The sequence below is a fragment of the Caretta caretta genome, chromosome 2, assembly GCF_965140235.1.
Source record: "Caretta caretta isolate rCarCar2 chromosome 2, rCarCar1.hap1, whole genome shotgun sequence".
NCBI classification, from domain to species: Eukaryota; Metazoa; Chordata; order Testudines; family Cheloniidae; genus Caretta; species Caretta caretta.
This window is the reverse complement of record NC_134207.1, coordinates 270,676,697-270,696,250: the sequence shown is the minus strand read 5'-3', so window position 1 is coordinate 270,696,250 and position 19,554 is coordinate 270,676,697. Positions and strand designations below refer to the sequence as shown.

The window sequence follows — 19,554 nt, the reverse complement described above, 5'->3', positions numbered from 1 at the left end:
TTACTCCACTTGCCTGGGCCCCTGCACAGCCCGAGCTGGGGTGGGGGTGAGTCCCTGGGGTGGGGTGGGGGGGTGGTTCTGAGTCACATCCCCATCCCCATGGCAACCCCCAGAGCCCTGGCATGTTGGGGGCATGGCCAGAGCCCGCTCCAGGCAGGGGGAGGGGGCAGGAGATGAGATCAGGGGCTGATCGCTAGGGTAATGAAGCGGGTCTGGCTGGTCCCAGCTCCCCATGCCACCCCCTGCACCCCCCAACCCCATCTCAGACAACAGCTGCACTTGGCTTTTATTGGCGACGGGGCACAGCATGAACCTGGGCACCCAGCACCTTGCTGCGGGCCATGGCCCAAGCCCTGCCCGGGGCAGAACCGGGGGGGGGAGCCAGAGCCAGGAAGCCCCGCCCGGGGAGAGAGGAGGGGCCCATGGCTGGGCAGGCCCCAGCGCCAGAGGTCGGTGCACAGATCCAGGGTCTCTGCTGGGCTCGTCCCCGCTCAGGGCTGCTCCGTGGCCTGTCTGCGGATAAGCTCAGCATACAGCCCGCTCCGGCGTAGCAGCTCCGCATGAGTCCCCGCCTGGGGGAAGACCGGGGGGGTCACAGAGCAGGCCACGCCCAAACTTGGCCCTGCGCCCCGTGCCCCCCAGAATGCCCCTGTGCCCCTCCCACCAGGGGACTGCCCACCCAGAACACCCCATGCCCCCAGAACACCCATCTCGTCCCCTCGTACCTCCCCATGGCCCCCGCCCCCCAGAACACCAGTCTCATCCCCATGCCCTCGTACCTCCCCATGGCCCCCCCCACCCGGGGACCGCCCACCCAGAACACCCCAGGCCCCCAGAACACCCATCTTGTCCCCGCGCCCTCGTACCTCCCCATGGCCCCCGCCCCCTAGAACACCAGTCTCATCCCCATGCCCTCGTACCTCCCCATGGCCCCCCCACCCGGGGACCGCCCACCCAGAACACCCCATGCCCCCAGAACACCCATCTCGTCCCCGCGCCCTCGTACCTCCCCATGGCCCCCGCCCCCTAGAACACCAGTCTCATCCCCATGTCCTCGTACCTCCCCATGGCCCCCGCCCCCCAGAACACCAGTCTCATCCCCATGCCCTCGTACCTCCCCATGGCCCCCGCCCCCCAGAACACCAGTCTCATCCCCATGCCCTCGTACCTCCCCATGGCCCCCCCACCCGGGGGACCGCCCACCCAGAACACCCCATGCCCCCAGAACACCCGGCTCGTCCCCGCGCCCTCGTACCTCCCCATGGCCCCCGCCCCCCAGAACACCAGTCTCATCCCCATGCCCTCGTACCTCCCCATGGCCCCCCCACCCGGGGACCACCCACCCAGAACACCCCATGCCCCCAGAACTGGCCCCCTGCCAACCCCACCTGCAGGACTCTGCCCCCCGCCCAGCCTCGTCCCCCCTCACCTCAGCCACGCAGCCCCGGGCCAGCACCACGATGAGGTCGGCGCCCTGGATGGTGCTGAGCCGGTGGGCGATGACCAGCACGGTGCGGCCAGCCATGGCCCGCTCCAGCGCGTCCTGCACCACCTTCTCCGACTCCGCGTCCAGGGCGCTCGTGGCCTCGTCCAGGATCAGCACCGCCGGGTTCTTAAGCAGGGCCCGGGCGATGGCCACACGCTGCTTCTGGCCCCCCGACAGCATCACGCCGCGCTCGCCTGGGGGGACAGGGGCTCTGTGGGGCTGTTCTGCCCGTCCCATCCGGCCTGTGAGAGCCCGAGGCAGGGCCCTCCCCCCAGGGCCCTGGCTCTGGCTGAGCGAGAGCAGAGCTGCCCCAGCTGCACTGACCCCGTGTCACGGAGACCCCGCCGCAGCCGTATGTCCACTCGGAGCGGGTCTGGCAGCTCCAGCCAGCAGCTGCTCCCCCCAAGCAGCCACCCCCCACGGATGGCGCCCACTTGGGTGAGTGGGGGCACAGGAAGGTGCCAGGGCCCTGCGCTCACCCACGATGGTGCCATAGCCCTGGGGGAAGCTGTGGACGAAGCTGTCGGCGTTGGCCAGCCGGGCCGCGGCGTAGACCTCGGCGTCGGACGCGCTGGGCTTCCCAAAGCGAATGTTCTCCAGGATGGTCGTTCCAAAGAGCGCAGGCTCCTGGGGTGGGGGGAGCCACCGTTTCAGTGCTGGGAGCAGCCTGACCCCCGCCTTGCGCTCCACTCCCCTCACCGCCCCAGTCCCTGCTCCCTGCACTCTCCCGCCCCGCTCACCTGGCTGATGAAGCCAATGACCTGCCCCCGTAGCCACGAGGGGTCCAGGGTGCAGAGCTCCCGTCCGTCCAGCGTGATGGCCCCCCCCGTGGGCTCATAGAAACGCTCCAGAAGGGCCGCCACCGTCGACTTCCCTGCAGGGCAAGGGGATGAGGCTGGCAGCCGCATGGCCCACGACACAGCCCGGGCACAGAGCACCCCACGGCCTGCCCACAGCCCAGGGAGGGGCAGGGTCCATTTCAGAGCCTTTAGGGGACTGAACTCTGAGCCGAGGTGGGGCCAAGTAGGCTGGGAGCCAGGACGCCTGGGTTCTATCCCGGTTCTGGGAGGGCAGGGGGGCTGGGAGCCAGGACGCCTGGGTTCTATCCCGGCTCTGGGAGGGCAAGAGCGTTGGGAGCCAGGACCATTCCCTGTGAGACCTTGGCCACCCCGCCCCTCTCTAGACTGGCTGCCCTGCAAGACCCCACCTGTGACAGACTTGGGGGGGGGGAGGGGGCTTTGGCACTCATGGCCCGGGGGCAGCCGAGGGGTGGGAGGAACCTGGAGACTTCCTGTGGTACCTCCTCCCGACTCGCCCACGATGGCCACTGTCTTGCGAGGGGGCAGGGTGAGGCTGAAGTTCCGTAGCACTGGGCAGCTGGGGCGCGTGGGGTAACTGCGACAGCAAGAAGAGAGGGGTCAGGCTGGGCAGGGCAGACAAGGCGGCCAAGCGCTGGGCAAGTGCGGAGAAGCTGTGCAACTGGGAGCGAGGGGCACCGGCAGGGCTGGGGGGGGCAGGGCTGGGGTGGCAGGGGCTGTGGGTCGGGAGTGAGGGGCACCGGCAGGGCTGGGGAGGGCAGGGGCTGTGGGTCGGGAGCGAGGGGGCACCGGCAGGGCTGGGCTAGCAGGGGGCTGTGGGTCGGGAGCGAGGGGGCACCGGCAGGGCTGGGCTAGCAGGGGGCTGTGGGTCGGGAACGGGGGGGCACCGGCAGGGCTGGGCTAGCAGGGGGCTGTGGGTCGGGAGTGAGGGCTACCGGCAGGGCTAGCAGGGGCTGTGGGTTGGGAGTGAGAGGCACTGGCAGAGATGGGGGGGGAGCAGGGCTGGGCTAGCAGAGGGCTGTGGGTCGGGAACGAGGGGGCACCGGCAAGGCTGGGCTAGCAGGGGCTGTGTGTCAAGAGTGAGGGGCACCAGCAGGGCTAGCAGGGGCTGTGGGTCGGGAACGAGGGGGCACCGACAAGGCTGGGCTAGCAGGGGCTGTAGGTTGGAAGTGAGGGGCACTGGCAGAGATGGGGGGGCAGGGCTGGGCTAGCAGGGGGCTGTGGGTCGGGAACGAGGGGGCACCGGCAGGCCTGGGCTAGCAGGGGGCTGTGGGTCGGGAACGAGGGGGCACCGGCAGGCCTGGGCTAGCAGGGGCTGTGGGTCGGGAACGAGGGGGCACCGTAGGGCTGGGCTAGCAGGGGGCTGTGGGTCGGGAACGGGGGGGCACCGGCAGGGCTGGGCTAGCAGGGGGCTGTGGGTCAGGAGTGAGGGCTACCGGCAGGGCTAGCAGGGGCTGTGGGTTGGGAGTGAGAGGCACTGGCAGAGATGGGGGGGGGATCAGGGCTGGGCTAGCAGAGGGCTGTGGGTCGGGAACGAGGGGGCACCGGCAGGCCTGGGCTAGCAGGGGCTGTGGGTCGAGAGTGAGGGGCACCGGCAAGGCTGGGCTAGCAGGGGCTGTGGGTCGGGAACGAGGGGGCACCGGCAGAGCTGGGCTAGCAGGGGGCTGTGGGTCGGGAATGAGGGGGCACCGGCAGGCCTGGGCTAGCAGGGGCTGTGGGTCGGGAACGAGGGGGCACCGCAGGGCTGGGCTAGCAGGGGGCTGTGGGTCGGGAACGAGGGGGCACCGGAAGGGCTGTGCTAGCAGGGGGCTGTGGGTCGGGAGCGAGGGGCACTGGCAGGACTGAGGGAAGGGTGGTACAGAGGGTGAGGAGAATGACAGGTTCCCAGTGGTGCAGAACAGAGCCCCCCCCCGGCTGCCCTCACCTGAAGCAGACGTCCCGGAAGCAGATGTGGCCGAGCAGGGAGTGGCTGGGGATCTGGTCCCCCCCCGACAGGGACACGGTCGGCTCCAGGGTCATGAACTCAAAGACACGGGCTCCAGCGCTGAGGCCTCGCACGACCTGTGGGGACAGCGATGGGGTGGGACTGCCCGATGCCCTGGTCACCATGTCACTGGGGCAGCCCCAAGCACAGCCCCGTCTGCGTCACCCCTCCATGGCCACATGGCACCGTGTGCTGGAAGGGCCCTGGCCAGTGGGGGCCCAGCCCTTCCCCCTTGCCCAGCTGACAGTCTGGGGCCAGCACAGGGGCACAGCAGAAACCTCCGTCACCACCATTGTGCCTCAGTTTACAAGGTGCAGCAGCTGGGCCAGAGCAGGGCATACGGATAAAGAACGACCAGGCAGGATCTGGCCAGTCGCACCTTCAACCAACCAGACAGGCCGGCACTTGTCCCAGTGCCCTCCGCCCAGAAGCCGCCCCGGGCCAGAATCCCAGAAGCAGCAGGCAAGCCCTGCGAACCGGCTGCTGGTACGGTCACCCCGGCCCTTGGTAGCCTGTGTCAGGCTGCTAGCCCCACAAGAGCGGGGAGGTGTCAAAGGGGGACCGAGCCAGCCCCTGCTCCACCTACCTGTCCAAACAGGACGGAGATGTTGGCCATGGACCTGCCGAGGCAAGGGGAGAGGCTCTGCTCAGCACTGGGCATGGGGACATAGAATCATGAGACTGGACGGGACCTCAAGAGGTCGCCTAGTCCAGTCCCCTGCACTCACGACAGGACTACGCATTATCCAGACCATCCCTGACAGGTGATTGTCCAACCTGCTCTTAAAAATCCCCAACGATGGAGATTCCACCACCTCCCTGGGCAATTTATTCCAGTGCCGAACCACCCTGACAGGTCGGAGGTTTTTCCTAATGTCCAACCTAAACCGCCCTGGCTGCAATTTAAGCCCATTGCGTCTTGTCCTGTCCTCAGAGGTTAAGAAGAACAATTTTTCTCCCCCTTTGTAATAACCTTTTATGTACTTGAAAACTGTTCTCATGTCCCCTCCCAGTCTTCTCTGCTCCAGACCAAACAGACCCAGTGTTCTCAATCTTCCCGCACAGGTCATGTTTCCTAGACCTTTCATCCGTTTTGTGGCTCTTCGGACTTTCCACATCTTTCCTGAAATGTGGGGCCAGGAACTGGACACAATACTCCAGTTGAGGCCTAATCAGCGTGGAGTAGAGTGGAAGAATTACTTCTCGTGTCTTGCTTACAACACTCCTGCTCATACAGCCCAGAAGGATGTTTGTTACACCGTTGACTCATAGTTAGCTTGTGATCCACTATGACCCCAGATCCCTTTCCGCAGGACTCCTTCCTAGGCCGTCATTCCCCATTGTGTATGTGTGCAACTGATTGTTCCTTCCTAAGTGGAGGGCTTTGCATTTGTCCTTATTGAATTTCATCCCATTTACTTCAGACCATTTCTCCAGTTTGTCCAGATCCTTTTGAATTTTAACCCTGTCCTGCAAAGCACTTGCAACCCCTCCCAGCTTGGTATCATCCGCACACTTGATAAGTGTACTCTCTATGCCGTTATCTAAATCAGTGATGAAGATATTGAATGGAAACGTATCCAGAACCGATCCCTGCAGGACCCCACTCGTTATGCCCTTCCAGCATGACTGTGAAGCACTGATAACGACTCTCCTGGTGAGCCCCACCCCGGGGTGAAATGCACACGGCTGTTGTTCTCTGACCTTTGCACTGTCTGCGAAGCCACCATGAAGGACATGAGGTCTCCAGGCGAGAGCTCCTCCCCAGCCATGAGGGAGCCCCCCACAAAGATGGTGCCCAGCACGATACCTGCAGGGGCAGAGCGCGGCACGGTGACATGAGGGCTTCCAGCCCCGCCACAGGGAGTGGGACACAGGAGAGACGAGGAGCCCGCAGCCCCCCTCAGACGCACTGGCTGGCACGGTGCCCTCACACCGAGAGGTGCCGAAGTATTTCCCTAACACCCCGGAATGGCAGCCGCCTCTGGGGTGGAGTGCAGCAGCTGGCGCCTGGCCGGGTGCATGGGGCGGGCTGAGCGGCTGGCACTGCGTGGTGCGGGCACACCCGGGGGAATTCTCCGCATCCCAGTGAGTCTGTTCCTATGGCCTTGGCATCGTTGCTCAGGGGAGTCAGGGTGAGGTGGAGACAGATCCATTAGGGCTGCCTAGGCTGGCCAGAGGCCCCCGCAGAGACTCTCTGGCTGCAGATTAACCTGGAGCCAATGGCTCCCCCAGCTCCCTGCAGGGAGCAGAGCCGAGCCCCTAGCCAGAGCAGTGCTGGAGTGGGGGGGGTCGGGTCACAGCCATGGGGCTCATGGGGGATGGGACAGGAGAGGGGTCACAGGGGCCCTACAGTAGCATAGCTGAGGGGAGCCCTGGGGGTAGCCAGTCCAGACTGTGTCTCTGGGCTACTGAGGGCTTGTTCCAGGTGACTGACAAACCTGCTCTGGGGGGAAAAGGCTCCTGGTGCCAGGGCCGATCCTGGCTGGGCGCGATGAGGGTCCCCTAGAGCCCGGCTCAGAGGGACTCGCTGGCAGAGCTCGTGGGGGGAAGGTGGAGGGCTAGAGCCCAGAGGCTCCGTCGGAGGTGGGGGGCTGTGTGACCCACCCTTGTGAACAGACGGGACCTAGGGGGGGCTGGCCATGCGCCGCCCACTCACCATTCAGCACCATGTTGGACAGCCCCTGGAAGACAGCGATGCCCCTGCCCAACTTCTCATTCAGCCGGCTCGACTGATCCACCTCGTGGCAGTACAGGCTGCAAGGCAAGGAGGGGGTTGGCGACCCACACCAGGGCGGGGCTGGCAGCTGCAGGGCTTTCCTCACAGCACCTCCCCTGCACAGCGCCCCCCAGTGCCTACAGGACCTGGCCAGGGTGTGGGGGTGGCACCTCTCCTGCACAGCGCCCCCAATGCCAGGCTGGGGGGCAGGACACGGGCCCAGATGGCAAGGGACAAGGTCCTGGCTTTGGGGTCTGGGCAGCAGGAAGCATGTGCATGCGGGGCTGGTGTGAGTGGGGCAGGGTGGGGACAAAGCCACTGCCTGGTACTTACGCCACCTCTGTGTCCTCCATGGCAAAGGCCCGCACAGTCCGCACGTTTCCCAGCGCCTCATCTGCCACCCCTGTGGCCTTGGCCACCTGCAGAGAGACGGTCACAGGCCACCTTGCTCCGCGGGCGCTGCCTGCCCAATGGGGCAGGAGAAGCCATGGCTGGGGCACCTGCCACCTCAACACTCCCTCCGTACCGGGGGCCCACAAACGCACAGCCACCGTTTGTACCTGGCAGGAGTGCGGGGGTGTTGCCGGCTCCTGGGCCTGGCGGAGTGGGGCCGGGGGGAGACGTTGCATTCCATAATGTTTTATGGAAATATGCTTATGAGTGGGAATATAATATAACTGGAATATGCTTCATGCAAAAGGTCTCTTGTAAGGCATCACTGCAAAGGTTATTACCTACTGAGTGTGGTCATCCTGTTTGTATGTATGCAGGGGGCTGGACTAGGTGACCTCCTGAGGTCTCTTCCAACCCTGCTAGTCTCTGGTTCTAGTATCTGAAGCTAGGCATATCAAGTATAACTCTGAGGTCCTACTGTAACATGCAAAGTCTGGGCCCCTGCAGGTTTAGAATCTTGATGGCTCCCACTGACTAGGACAATTGATTGTAGATAGTTTATTTACCTGCAAGCCTTCCTGTGTACGGGTGGGCCAGCCCCTGGGTAATGAAGAATGATACTGGAATCCATCTTAAATCTGGTACTTTTCCATTTAGAAGTAGGGGTGGGGACCCAGAGAGACAAAAGATTCCCGCCATGTGACAAAGGTATAAAAGGGGGTGGAACAGCACAAGGAGGGTCCCAGTCATGTGAAAACCCCTGCTTCCCACCGGAGATGCCTGCTGGAACTAACAAGGACTGAACCGGGGAAAGGACTGGGCCCAGACTAGGAAGGAGTCGAGTCTGTGAAAGAAGCTTATTGGAACACCTCTGAGGGTGAGATTTACCTGTATTCAGTTTCTTAATGTATTAGGCTTAGACTTGCATGTGTTGGTTTATTTTGATTGATAAATTACTTTGTTTTGTCTGTTATTACTTGAAACTACTTAAATCCTACTTTTTATACTTAATAAAATCACTTTTGTTTACTGGTAAACCCAGAGTAAGTGATTAATACTGGGAGGAGCAAACAGCTGTGCATATCTCTCTATCTGTGTTATAGAGGGCAGACAGTTTATGAATTTACCCTGTATAAGCTTTATGCAGAGTAAAACAGATTCATTTGGGGTTTGGATCCCATTGGGAGCTGGGTGTCTGGGTGCTGGAGACAGGGAACCTGCTGAGTGGTTTTCAGTTAAAGCCTGCAGCTTTGGGGGTATGGCCCTGATCTGAGTCTGTGTTTGCAGCAGGCTGGCGTGTCTGGCTCAACAGGGCAGGGTTCTGGAGTCCCAGGCTGGCAGGGAAAACGCGCTCAGAGGTAATCTCAGCACATCAGGTGACAGTCCCAAGGGGATCCCTGTGACCCAACCCGTCACAGGGGGTGTTACCTGCTCTTGGGCCTGGCGGGAGAGGCTGCGCAGGACAGAGCCGATCAGGGCACCGGCGCCCACCAAGCTGGGCATCACCACCAGGAGCAGCCCGGTCAGCTTGGGCGAGAGCAGGTAGAGGGAGGCGAAGCAGCCCACAGTTTGCGTGACACTGCGCAGGCCCTGGAGGCAGAGACCCAGTCAGCGGGATCCCGCGGGGCCCCCAGGCCTTCCCCAGCAGTGCCAGGAGAGGCCAAGGGCGGGGCACTCAGCACCCGGGGTGGGGGCTGCTGGCTGGGAGAGGATGGGGCTGCCCGGGGGGGGGACATCCGGGGCTGCTCCCATTGGCCTCACCTGGGAGATGACAAGTTTGAAGGAGGATTTGAACTCCTGGATGTCGGTTGTGAGCCGATTGACCAGCTGCCCCGTCCGGTTGGCATCAAAGAACGCCATGTCCTGTCTGGGGGACGGGACGGGACAGGGGCTGGGGGGGAGGGGCCTGCAGGAGCTGCTGTCTCCAACTGCCCCCACTCCCCCAGCCAACCCCCCTCTGTTCCCTCAACCAACCCCCCTGCAACCCCAGCCCCCCAACCAACCCCCGTTCCTCAGCCAGCCCCCCCAACCACCCCCCACCTCCTTCCTCCCAACCAACCCATCATTCCCCTACTCCCCAAACATGCCCCCCACTGCAGCCATTGCCCCCAGCCGCCCCCCCGCCCTTTCCCCTACGGTCATCAATCCACCCTCCTTCCCATGCATCCCCCGAGTGGGTGGATTTACCGCAGCAGGGATGCGAAGAGGGCCTTGCGCATGCTGCCGGCCACCCGCTCCCCGACCCGCGCCAGCATCACGATGTAGCTGAAGGTCAGCAGCCCCTGGGGATGGAGGAATGGCCACAGCAGTCAGCCCGAGGCCCGCCAGCCCAGCGCCCCGCCCAAGAGCACCTATGAGAGCCCCACCGCCGCAGATCTGGGGTGACTGGCCCCTCCTGGAGTCTCATCCCAACCCCAGGAGGCAGGGGCCAGCAGTGGCTTTCACATCCTGCCACAGAGGTGGTGCCAGGAATTAAAACATCCCTGGATGCAGCACCCTGTGCAGGACTAGTGCAGAGCCCTGCTGCGGGGCCAGGATCCCGCGAGCCCTGTTGCCATACGAGCGGGATTAAACAACAGTCCCACACAGGGCTCTACCTGGACATCTTGGTACCCACATAAAACATCCTCTTTGAATCTTCCTCAGTCCCTGGCCTCAGCAACCTCCTGTGGCAGAGAGTTCCACAGTCCAGCCACACCTTGCGGGACAGCATTTCCTCAGATCAGTTTGGAACGTCCCACCATTTAATTTCATGGACTGGCCCCTCGTCCTTGTGTTACGAGTCAGGAAGCCCAGCCAGGCCCGATCTCACTGATCTAGGCCAGGCGTTATTTTATAGACTTCTCACGCGGCCTCTCGTGTGTCTGCTCTCTGTGGTAACAACCCCAGTCGTTCCAGTCTCTCCTTGTAACAGAGCGTTTCCAGGTCCGGGGTCATCTCTGTGGCCCTTGTCTGAACCCCCTCGAGCTCTGCAATAACCTGCCTGGGACAGAGCGCCCATGCTGCACACAGGATCCAGAGGAGGTGGTGCCATTGGTTTAAAAAAAGGCATTTGAATATTCTCGGTTTTTCACCTCCCCAGTCCTTAAGCATCCCAACATCACCTCAGCTTTTTTGACCACAGTTGTGCATTGAGCAGAGATCTCCACTGAGCTGTCGGCGGGGAAGCCCAGATCCCTTTCCTGGGCTGACACCGTTAATGTCAAGCCCTGTCAGGTGGACAAGTAGTTCGTATTTTCCCCTTCAATGCGCATTATTTAGTATTTATCAGCAGTGAACTTCACTGGCTGTCATACAGCCCTTTCACCCAGCTGGGCTTGGGATCTTTGAGTTCCTCACCGCCCTCTCTGGGCCTGACTCCCCTAAATAACTTCTCAGCTGCAAATGCTGCTACTTCCCTGCTCACCCTCCTTTCCAGACCCCTGATAAATTCATTAAGCACAGGACCTAGCCTGACGCCTTCAGGCTCCGCTGTTAACCTTGTGTCCTTTAGTCCTGCTCTCGCTTTCTATGCCCAGCCAGCCTTTGATCCACGACAATACCGTCTCTCTCACCCAGGATGACTTCGCTTCTTTAGCCACCTCTTGTGGGGGACCTTGGAAAAGGCCTTTGGAATGTCTAAATTACGTCAGCTCATTCAGTAGATGAGTGAGAAGTGATTTTCCTTGGCAAAAATCATGCAGGTTATAACCCTGATCTTCCAGGTCTTTTAATAGACTGTTGTTAAAGATCATTTCAACCAGCCTGCCAGGTACAGATGTACGGCTGACTGATCTAATTCCCCGGGTCACCCCAGGGCCTTCCCTAGATCTGGGTACAGCATTTGGCCCCCTCGGGTCGCCTGGGACAGGGGCTGCATATCTCTGTTAGAGAGGACCGGGGCGGGGGGTGTTCAGAGCCCAACAGCTCACAGCCCCCCCCTGCCCCTGCCAGCCCGCCCCCCGGCTCACCTGCAGGCTGTAGAGCAGGAGCAGGCGGAGGGCAGGCCGGCGCACCTCCCGCAGGTAGGTCCCAACAGGCTGCTGGGTGCAGCGTGCCACCACGTTCACCAGCTCCCCCAGGAGCATGGGGATCCGGATGTTGAGCAGGGCCACGCCCAAGGCAAACTGCAGAGAGAGATCAGAGCCCAGCATTGACCCCGGGGCCCACGGGCTGGGCCAGGCCGGTGGGGGTATCACCCCCAGGGCCACGTGGGTCAGACTGAGACATGGGGGGTACGGGCCCGGGAGCCCCCAGACTGGCCAAGGCTGGAGCCTGCTGGTCCGGCAGGGGGCTGGGCTCCTCCTCCAGGCCCCCCCGCGTTCTCTGGGGGGCGCGCCAGGAGGTTCTTACCACGACGGCTGCCGACAGGGCCAGCAGCTGCGGGCGAAGGAACTTCCAGAACTCGGCCCAGGCGAAGTCGGGCTCTGGCTTGGGGGAAGCAGGGGCCGGGCCGGGGCTCCCAGCCTCCTGGCAACGAGCTCCTCTGCGGGCGAGGCCGGCCCCCAAGCCCAGCAAGGCTGGGCCCGCCAGGAGCGCGGTGGCCCGGCCCAGCGAGAAGGGGCAGCGGGGCAGGGCTGGGGACGGCGCGGCCAGGCGGCCGGGGGCTCGGAGGAAGATGGAGACTCTGGCATGACTGGCCACGTACCTAAAAGGAGAAGGGGGGGTGAGGCGCCCCAGGCGGTGCCCGCTCCCCCCGCTCCCCGGGCCCGGCTCCCCCCTGCTCCCCGGGCCCGGCTCCCCCCTGCTCCTCGCTCCCCCCGGCTCCCCCCTGCTCCCCGCTCCCCCCGGCTCCCCCCTGCTCCCGGCTCCCCCCTGCTCCTCGCTCCCCCCGGCTCCCCCCTGCTCCCCCCGGCTCCCCGCGCCCGGCTCCCCCCTGCTCCCCGCTCCCCCGGCTCCCCCCTGCTCCCCGGGCCCTGCTCCCCCCTGCTCCCCGCTCCCCGGGCCCTGCTCCCCCCTGCTCCCCGCTCCCGGCTCCCCCCGGCTCCCCGCTCCCCCCGGCTCCCCCCTGCTCCCCGGGCCCTGCTCCCCGCTCCCCGCGCCCGGCTCCCCCCTGCTCCCCGCTCCCCCCGGCTCCCCCCTGCTCCCCGGGCCCGGCTCCCCCCTGCTCCCCGGGCCCGGCTCCCCCCTGCTCCCCGCTCCCCGGGCCCGGCTCCCCCCTGCTCCCCGCGCCCAGCTCCCCCCTGCTCCCCGCTCCCCAGGCCCTGCTCCCCGCTCCCCGGGCCCGGCTCCCCCCTGCTCCCCGCGCCCGGCTCCCCCCTGCTCCCCGCTCCCCGGGTCTGGCTCCCCCCTGCTCCCCACGCCCGGCTCCCCCCTCTGCCCACGGCTCCAGCTCCCCCCCTGGACCCAGCTCCCCCCTGCTCCCCGCTCCCCGGGCCCGGCTCCCCCCCGCTCCCCGGGCCCGGCTCCCCCCTGCTCCCCGGGCCCGGCTCCCCCCTGCTCCCCGCTCCCCGCTCCCCCCGGCTCCCCGCTCCCCGGGCCCGGCTCCCCCCTGCTCCCCGCTCCCCGCTCCCGGCTCCCCCCGGCTCCCCGCTCCCCGGGCCCGGCTCCCCCCTGCTCCCCGCGGCCGGCTCCCCCCTGCTCCCCGCTCCCCCCGGCTCCCCCCTGCTCCCCGTGCCCGGCTCCCCCCTCTGCCCACGGCTCCAGCTCCCCCCCGGGCCCGGCTCCCCCCTGCTCCCCCCCCGGGCCCGGGGCGCGGCGGGGAGCGTGTCACACCGGCGCGCGCCGTGGGGGCTCCAGGGGCACGCGCACCGGGGGGGGGCAGCGGGCTCCGGGCTGGGACCGGGAACCCAGGCGTCCGGGTGACGCGCTACCTGGCCCGGCAGCCCCCGCGCCCCGCCCGGAGCAGCAGCAGCAGCATCGCGAAAGCAGCGGCCCGGCCGGCCCACAATGCACCGCGCCACGGGCTGCGGGGGCGGGTGGTCGCCGCCGAGAGCTTCCGGGCCAGAGCCCCGCCCCCTGGCTGACCCCGCCCCCAAGCCAGAGCCCCGCCCCTCCTCGGCCTGACCCCGCCCCTCCCTAGGCCACAGTCCCGCCCCTCCCTGGACGAACCCCGCCCCCAAGCCAGAGCCCCGCCCCCCCGGCCTGCACCCCGCCCCCAAGCCAGAGCCCCGCCCATTCACAGACTGACCCCGCCCCTCCCTGGGCCAGAGCACCGCCTCTCCCTGAACTGACTCCGCCCCTCCCCAGACTCACCCCGCCCCTCCCTGGGCCAGAGCCCCGCCCCTCCCCGGCCTGACCCCGCCGCTCCCCAGACGAACACTGCCCCCAAGCCAGAGCCCCGCCCCCCCGGCCTGCACCCCGCCCCCAAGCCAGAGCCCCGCCCATTCACAGACTGACCCCGCCCCTCCCTGGGCCAGAGCCCCGCCCCTCCCCGGCCTGACCCCGCCGCTCCCCGGACCAACACTGCCCCCAAGCCAGAGCCCCGCCCATTCAGACTGACCCCGCCCCTCCCTGGGCCAGAGCACCGCCTCTCCCTGAACTGACTCCGCCCCCAAATCAGAGCTCCGCCCCTCCCCAGACTCACCCTGCCCCTCCCTGGGCCAGAGGACCGCCCATTCACAGACTGACCCCGCCCCTGGGGCAAAGCCCCACCTCTCCCGGCAATGACCCCGCCCCCAGCCAGAGCCCCGCCCCTCTCGGACTGGAGTCAGACGGGCAGCTCTGGCCGAGGCTCCGTGGCCCCAGCTCTGCCCCCTGCCAGGTGCCCCAGGGCCAGGGCCCGAGGAAAGCAGCTGGCTCCCTGCCCCCTGGAGCAGCGGCAGCCCGGGGTGACCGGCTTCCTTCTGGGCGTTGGTGCAGCCGGCCAGCTCCGTGCCCTGAGGCCATCGGACCCACGGCCGGCTGGGGCTGGGCAGAGTCTGAGTGGGTGGCCCTGCCCTCGCAGCAGGGCTGGGCCCCAGACCATGGGGGTGCGGGAGGCCACACCGGACACGGGGCCGGTCCCCCAGTCGCTAGAGTCATCGTGGAAAACAACGAGCTGCAATTATCAAAACTAAACGCTTTATTGGGGGGCTGCAGGGGGGGAGGCAGCAGCAGTGGGGCAAAGGGCCCTGCTCCCACCCCCATGGGCCGAGGAGCCAGGGGCCACGCAGGGGGCGGGCTCCAGCAGGCTCCGCGCCTGCGCCGAGAAGGACTGAGAGCGGATCCGCGAGGCCACCTCCTGCGTGCGGAACGTCAGGCCGAAGATGTCCTCGTGGCAGCGGTTCTGGTCCTGGGGGAGAGACCCGGGGTGAGGGGCGCCGGGCAGGGCAGCACCCACAGGGCACCGAGACTGATGCCCAGGGAGCTCTGCAATTCCAGCCCCCCTCCATCCCAACCCGCAGCCCCTATCCCAGCCCCGGGGCCCCCCACCCCCTGCCCTGCCGGCACCCCTCTGTCCCATCCCGCAGCCCCTATCCCAGCCCTGCCGCACCCCTCAGTCCCAACCCGCAGCCCCTATCCCAGCCCCGGGGCCCCCCACCCCCCTGCCCTGCCGGCACCCCTCCGTCCCATCCCGCAGCCCCTATCCCAGCCCTGCCGCACCCCTCAGTCCCAACCCGCAGCCCCTATCCCAGCCCCGGGGCCCCCCACCCCCCTGCCCTGCCGGCACCCCTCTGTCCCATCCCGCAGCCCCTATCCCAGCCCTGCCGCACCCCTCAGTCCCAACCCGCAGCCCCTATCCCAGCCCCGGGGCCCCCCACCCCCCTGCCCTGCCGGCACCCCTCCGTCCCATCCCGCAGCCCCTATCCCAGCCCTGCCGCACCCCTCAGTCCCAACCCGCAGCCCCTATCCCAGCCCCGGGGCCCCCCACCCCCCTGCCCTGCCGGCACCCCTCAGTCCCAACCTGCAGCCCTAACCCAGCCCTGCCGCACCCCTCAGTCCCAACCCGCAGCTCCTATCCCAGCCCCGGGGCCCCCCCGCCCCCCAGCCCTGCCAGCACCCCTCCGTCCGCACCCACAGCCCCTATCCCAGCCCCGGGGGCCCCCCACCCCCCAGCCCTGCCGGCACCCCTCCGTCCCCACCCACAGCCCCTATCCCAGCCCCGGGGCCCCCCACCCCCCAGCTCTGCCAGCACCCCTCTATCCCAGCCCCGGGGCCCCCCACCCCCCAGCTCTGCCAGCACCCCTCCATCCCATCCCCAGCCCTGGGGTCCCACCCCCACAGCTCTGCCGGTGCCCCTCACTGCTGACCCACAGCCCCCTACTTGCCTACCCCAGGCTGCCCGCGTCCCTGTGCCCCCAGCTGGGGCCGCTCCCCCACCCCGTACCCGGAGTTCGCTGATTAGGTCTCCGGCCTCGGCCAGCGTCATGCCTCCCTCCTGGGCCAGGATCTGCTGCACCGTCTGCAGGACGCCGGTGGCCATGGTGACGTCCCCGCAGACGTAGAGGTGGCCCCCGCGCTGGCATAGCACCTGGTGCACCTCGCCCGGCAGCTGCGTCCGCAGGACGTCCTGCACGTAGGCCTGGGGCAGGGCAGAGCGTCAGTGTGGGCCGCCCCGGCCCCCCAGCCAGCCCCGCTGGGCGCAGCCCCCGTTACCTTGGGGAAGTCGGGGTCCCTGGAGAAAGCCGTCAGCACCCGGCTCAGCGCCCCCTTCTGCTGGGCCTCCAGCGCCTCCTGCTGGTAGAGGTGGTCGAGGCGGGCACAGCGGCAGCCGAACACCAGGGTCATCTCGCCCGGCCGGAGGCCTGGAGGGCAGGGGCAGGGTGAGGGGCAGTAGTGGCCCCCCAGCCCCGGGATCCTGCTCCCGCCCTGGCCCTGCCGAGACCCCTCTCGGACACACCCTCCCAGTGCCCCTCGGCAAGGCGCGCCAGGTCCCCCCAGCCAAGAGCCCTAGGGACCCCCAGCCCCCCCGCCCAATCCAGGCCCCCCAGGCCCTGTCCCCAGTCCCCCAAGCTGCCCAGGCCATGAGCCCTGGGGACCCCCAGCCCCCCCGCCCCATCCAGGCCCCCCAGGCCCTGTCCCCAGTCCCCCAAGCTGCCCAGGCCATGAGCCCTAGGGACCCCCAGCCCCCCCGCCCCATCCAGGCCCCCCAGGCCCTGTCCCCAGTCCCCCAACCTGCCCAGGCCATGAGCCCTAGGGACCCCCAGCCCCCCCGCCCCATCCAGGCCCCCCAGGCCCTGTCCCCAGTCCCCCAAGCTGCCCAGGCCATGAGCCCTGGGGACCCCCAGCCCCCCCGCCCCATCCAGGCCCCCAGGCCCGTCTGACCTTCCGTCTCCATGGCGTGCAGCCGCTGCTGCCAGAAGCCCCGGAAGGGGGCGATGCCGGTGCCCGGACCCACCAGGATGCAGGGGGCATGGGGGTCCTGCGGGAGCCGGAAGGACGGGGCCCTGTGTGGGGAGCGACGGTGTCTGGGGCATGGCACCGGGTCGAGCCGCCTGCGCGCTGCAGGGCCTCGGGGCAGGGGCCACGGCAGCAGAAAGGGTTAATGGGAGGAGGAGGGGTCCCCAGACTAGGGGTGGAGCAGGGCATGCTGGGAGATGTGGGGCCTGTGGGGTGAAAGAGCCACAGGAGGGAGCATGCGGGCAGGGTCCAAGCCCCACCAGCCCCCACCCTGAGCCTCATGCAGGGTCCCCCCCTCCCCTCGCCCTGGCTCTGTCCTGGGCAGGGTCCCACCCCCATCCAGGCTCTGTGCCCCGGGGCAGGGTCCCAACTCTGCCAGCCCCCCGCCTTGGCTCTGTGCCCCGGGGCAGGGTCCCAGCTCTGCCAGCCCTCCGCCTTGGCTCTGTGCCCCGGGGCAGGGTCCCAGCTCTGCCAGCCCCCCGCCTTGGCTCTGTGCCCCGGGGCAGGGTCCCAGCTCTGCCAGCCCCCCGCCTTGGCTCTGTGCCCCGGGGCAGGGTCCCAGCTCTGCCAGCCCCCCGCCTTGGCTCTGTGCCCCGGGCCAGGGTCCCAGCCCCGCCAACCCCCCGCCTTGGCTCTGTGGCCCGGGGCAGGGTCCCAGCTCTGCCAGCCCCCCGCCTTGGCTCTGTGCCCCGGGGCAGGGTCCCAGCTCTGCCAGCCCCCCGCCTTGGCTCTGTGCCCCGGGGCAGGGTCCCAGCTCTGCCAGCCCTCCGCCTTGGCTCTGTGCCCCGGGGCAGGGTCCCAGCTCTGCCAGCCCCCCGCCTTGGCTCTGTGCCCCGGGCCAGGGTCCCAGCCCCGCCAACCCCCCGCCTTGGCTCTGTGCCCCGGGGCAGGGTCCCAGCTCTGCCAGCCCTCCGCCTTGGCTCTGTGCCCCGGGGCAGGGTCCCAGCTCTGCCAACCCCCCGCCTTGGCTCTGTGCCCCAGGCCAGGGTCCCAGCCCCGCCAACCCCCCGCCTTGGCTCTGTGCCCCGGGGCAGGGTCCCAACTCTGCCAGCCCCCCGCCTTGGCTCTGTGCCCCGGGGCAGGGTCCCAGCTCTGCCAGCCCCCCGCCTTGGCTCTGTGCCCCGGGGCAGGGTCCCAGCTCTGCCAGCCCCCCGCCTTGGCTCTGTGCCCCGGGGCAGGGTCCCAGCTCTGCCAGCCCTCCGCCTTGGCTCTGTGCCCCGGGGCAGGGTCCCAGCTCTGCCAGCCCCCCGCCTTGGCTCTGTGCCCCGGGCCAGGGTCCCAGCCCCGCCAACCCCCCGCCTTGGCTCTGTGGCCCGGGGCAGGGTCCCAGCTCTGCCAGCCCCCCGCCTTGGCTCTGTGCCCCGGGGCAGGGTCCCAGCTCTGCCAGCCCCCCGCCTTGGCTCTGTGCCCCGGGGCAGGGTCCCAGCTCTGCCAGCCCTCCGCCTTGGCTCTGTGCCCCGGGGCAGGGTCCCAGCTCTGCCAGCCCCCCGCCTTGGCTCTGTGCCCCGGGCCAGGGTCCCAGCCCCGCCAACCCCCCGCCTTGGCTCTGTGCCCCGGGGCAGGGTCCCAGCTCTGCCAGCCCTCCGCCTTGGCTCTGTGCCCCGGGGCAGGGTCCCAGCTCTGCCAACCCCCCGCCTTGGCTCTGTGCCCCAGGCCAGGGTCCCAGCCCCGCCAACCCCCCGCCTTGGCTCTGTGCCCCGGGGCAGGGTCCCAACTCTGCCAGCCCCCCGCCTTGGCTCTGTGCCCCGGGGCAGGGTCCCAGCTCTGCCAGCCCCCCGCCTTGGCTCTGTGCCCCGGGGCAGGGTCCCAGCTCTGCCAACCCCCCGCCTTGGCTCTGTGCCCCGGGGCAGGGTCCCAGCTCTGCCAGCCACCCCCCTTGGCTCTGTGCCCCGGGGCAGGGTCCCAGCCCCGCCAACCCCCCGCCTTGGCTCTGTGCCCCGGGGCAGGGTCCCAGCCCCGCCAACCCCCCGCCTTGGCTCTCTGCCCCGGGGCAGGGTCCCAGCTCTGCCAGCCCCCCGCCTTGGCTCTGTGCCCTGGGGCAGGGTCCCAGCTCTGCCAGCCACCCCCCTTGGCTCTGTGCCCTGGGGCAGGGTCCCAGCTCTGCCAGCCCCCCGCCTTGGCTCTGTGCCCCGGGGCAGGGTCCCAGCTCTGCCAGCCACCCCCCTTGGCTCTGTGCCCCGGGGCAGGGTCCCAGCCCCGCCAACCCCCCGCCTTGGCTCTGTGCCCCGGGGCAGGGTCCCAGCTCTGCCAGCCCCCCGCCTTGGCTCTGTGCCCCGGGGCAGGGTCCCAGCTCTGCCAGCCCTCCGCCTTGGCTCTGTGCCCCGGGGCAGGGTCCCAGCTCTGCCAGCCCCCCGCCTTGGCTCTGTGCCCCGGGGCAGGGTCCCAGCCCCGCCAACCCCCCGCCTTGGCTCTGTGCCCCGGGGCAGGGTCCCAGCTCTGCCAGCCCCCCGCCTTGGCTCTGTGCCCTGGGGCAGGGTCCCAGCTCTGCCAGCCACCCCCCTTGGCTCTGTGCCCTGGGGCAGGGTCCCAGCTCTGCCAGCCCCCCGCCTTGGCTCTGTGCCCCGGGGCAGGGTCCCAGCTCTGCCAGCCACCCCCCTTGGCTCTGTGCCCCGGGGCAGGGTCCCAGCTCTGCCAGCCCCCGCCTTGGCTCTGTGCCCCGGGGCAGGGTCCCAGCTCTGCCAGCCCCCCGCCTTGGCTCTGTGCCCTGGGGCAGGGTCCCAGCTCTGCCAGCCCTCCGCCTTGGCTCTGTGCCCCATGCAGGGTCCTGGCCCCCCTTACCCTCTGATGAAGGCAGGCACCATGTCCCCCTCCTGCAGCTGGGCCAGCCAGGTGGAACAGACACCGAAGTGCAGGGGCCCCTTGCCGTCTGTGGGACACAGGTGAGGAGGGGCAGGGTGCTCAGAAGCCTGATGGG

General features: G+C 68.2%; 2 protein-coding genes across 3 annotated transcripts in view; both read right to left on the bottom strand.

Moving 5' to 3' along the window:
* Positions 1-274: 274 nt before the first annotated feature.
* Positions 275-13,300, bottom strand: ABCB8 (ATP binding cassette subfamily B member 8). Of its 2 annotated transcripts, XM_048842000.2 has the most exons (16): positions 13,193-13,299; positions 11,733-12,027; positions 11,351-11,506; positions 9,588-9,682; positions 9,162-9,267; positions 8,829-8,990; positions 7,341-7,426; positions 6,948-7,045; positions 5,993-6,098; positions 4,875-4,908; positions 4,229-4,365; positions 2,787-2,881; positions 2,227-2,360; positions 1,966-2,113; positions 1,430-1,680; positions 275-572 (listed from the first exon to the last, which is right to left on the bottom strand). In XM_048842000.2, the coding sequence occupies exons 1-16, from the start codon at positions 13,237-13,239 to the stop codon at positions 492-494; spliced, it is 2,031 nt and encodes a 676-aa protein (XP_048697957.2). In that variant the 5' UTR covers positions 13,240-13,299; the 3' UTR covers positions 275-491. The 2 variants fall into 2 exon arrangements, with proteins under 2 accessions (XP_048697957.2, XP_048697958.2); XM_048842001.2 differs by lacking the exon at positions 8,829-8,990 and having other exon boundaries at positions 13,193-13,300.
* Positions 13,301-14,364: 1,064 nt separating this feature from the next.
* NOS3 (nitric oxide synthase 3) overlaps positions 14,365-19,554 on the bottom strand; it is a 91,941-nt gene continuing 86,751 nt past the window's right edge. The window contains exons 22-26 of the mRNA XM_048841934.2: positions 19,419-19,506; positions 16,566-16,687; positions 15,897-16,045; positions 15,628-15,822; positions 14,365-14,592 (exon numbers count right to left, since the gene is read on the bottom strand). Coding sequence (XP_048697891.2) covers positions 14,383-14,592; positions 15,628-15,822; positions 15,897-16,045; positions 16,566-16,687; positions 19,419-19,506 — 764 coding nt within the window. The 3' untranslated portion in view covers positions 14,365-14,382. The remainder of the gene's footprint in view (positions 14,593-15,627; positions 15,823-15,896; positions 16,046-16,565; positions 16,688-19,418; positions 19,507-19,554) is intronic.

Coding starts and splice junctions, on each gene's coding strand:
- ABCB8 (XM_048842000.2), bottom strand. CDS start 13,239: ATGCTGCTGCTGCTGCTCCGGGCGGGGCGCGGGGGCTGCCGGGCCAG. Junction 7,427..8,828: donor CCCGCCAGGCCCAAGAGCAG/GTAACACCCCCT, acceptor GTCTCTCTGCAG/GTGGCCAAGGCCACAGGGGT. Junction 4,909..5,992: donor GCTTCGCAGACAGTGCAAAG/GTCAGAGAACAA, acceptor TTGCCTCGGCAG/GTCCATGGCCAACATCTCCG.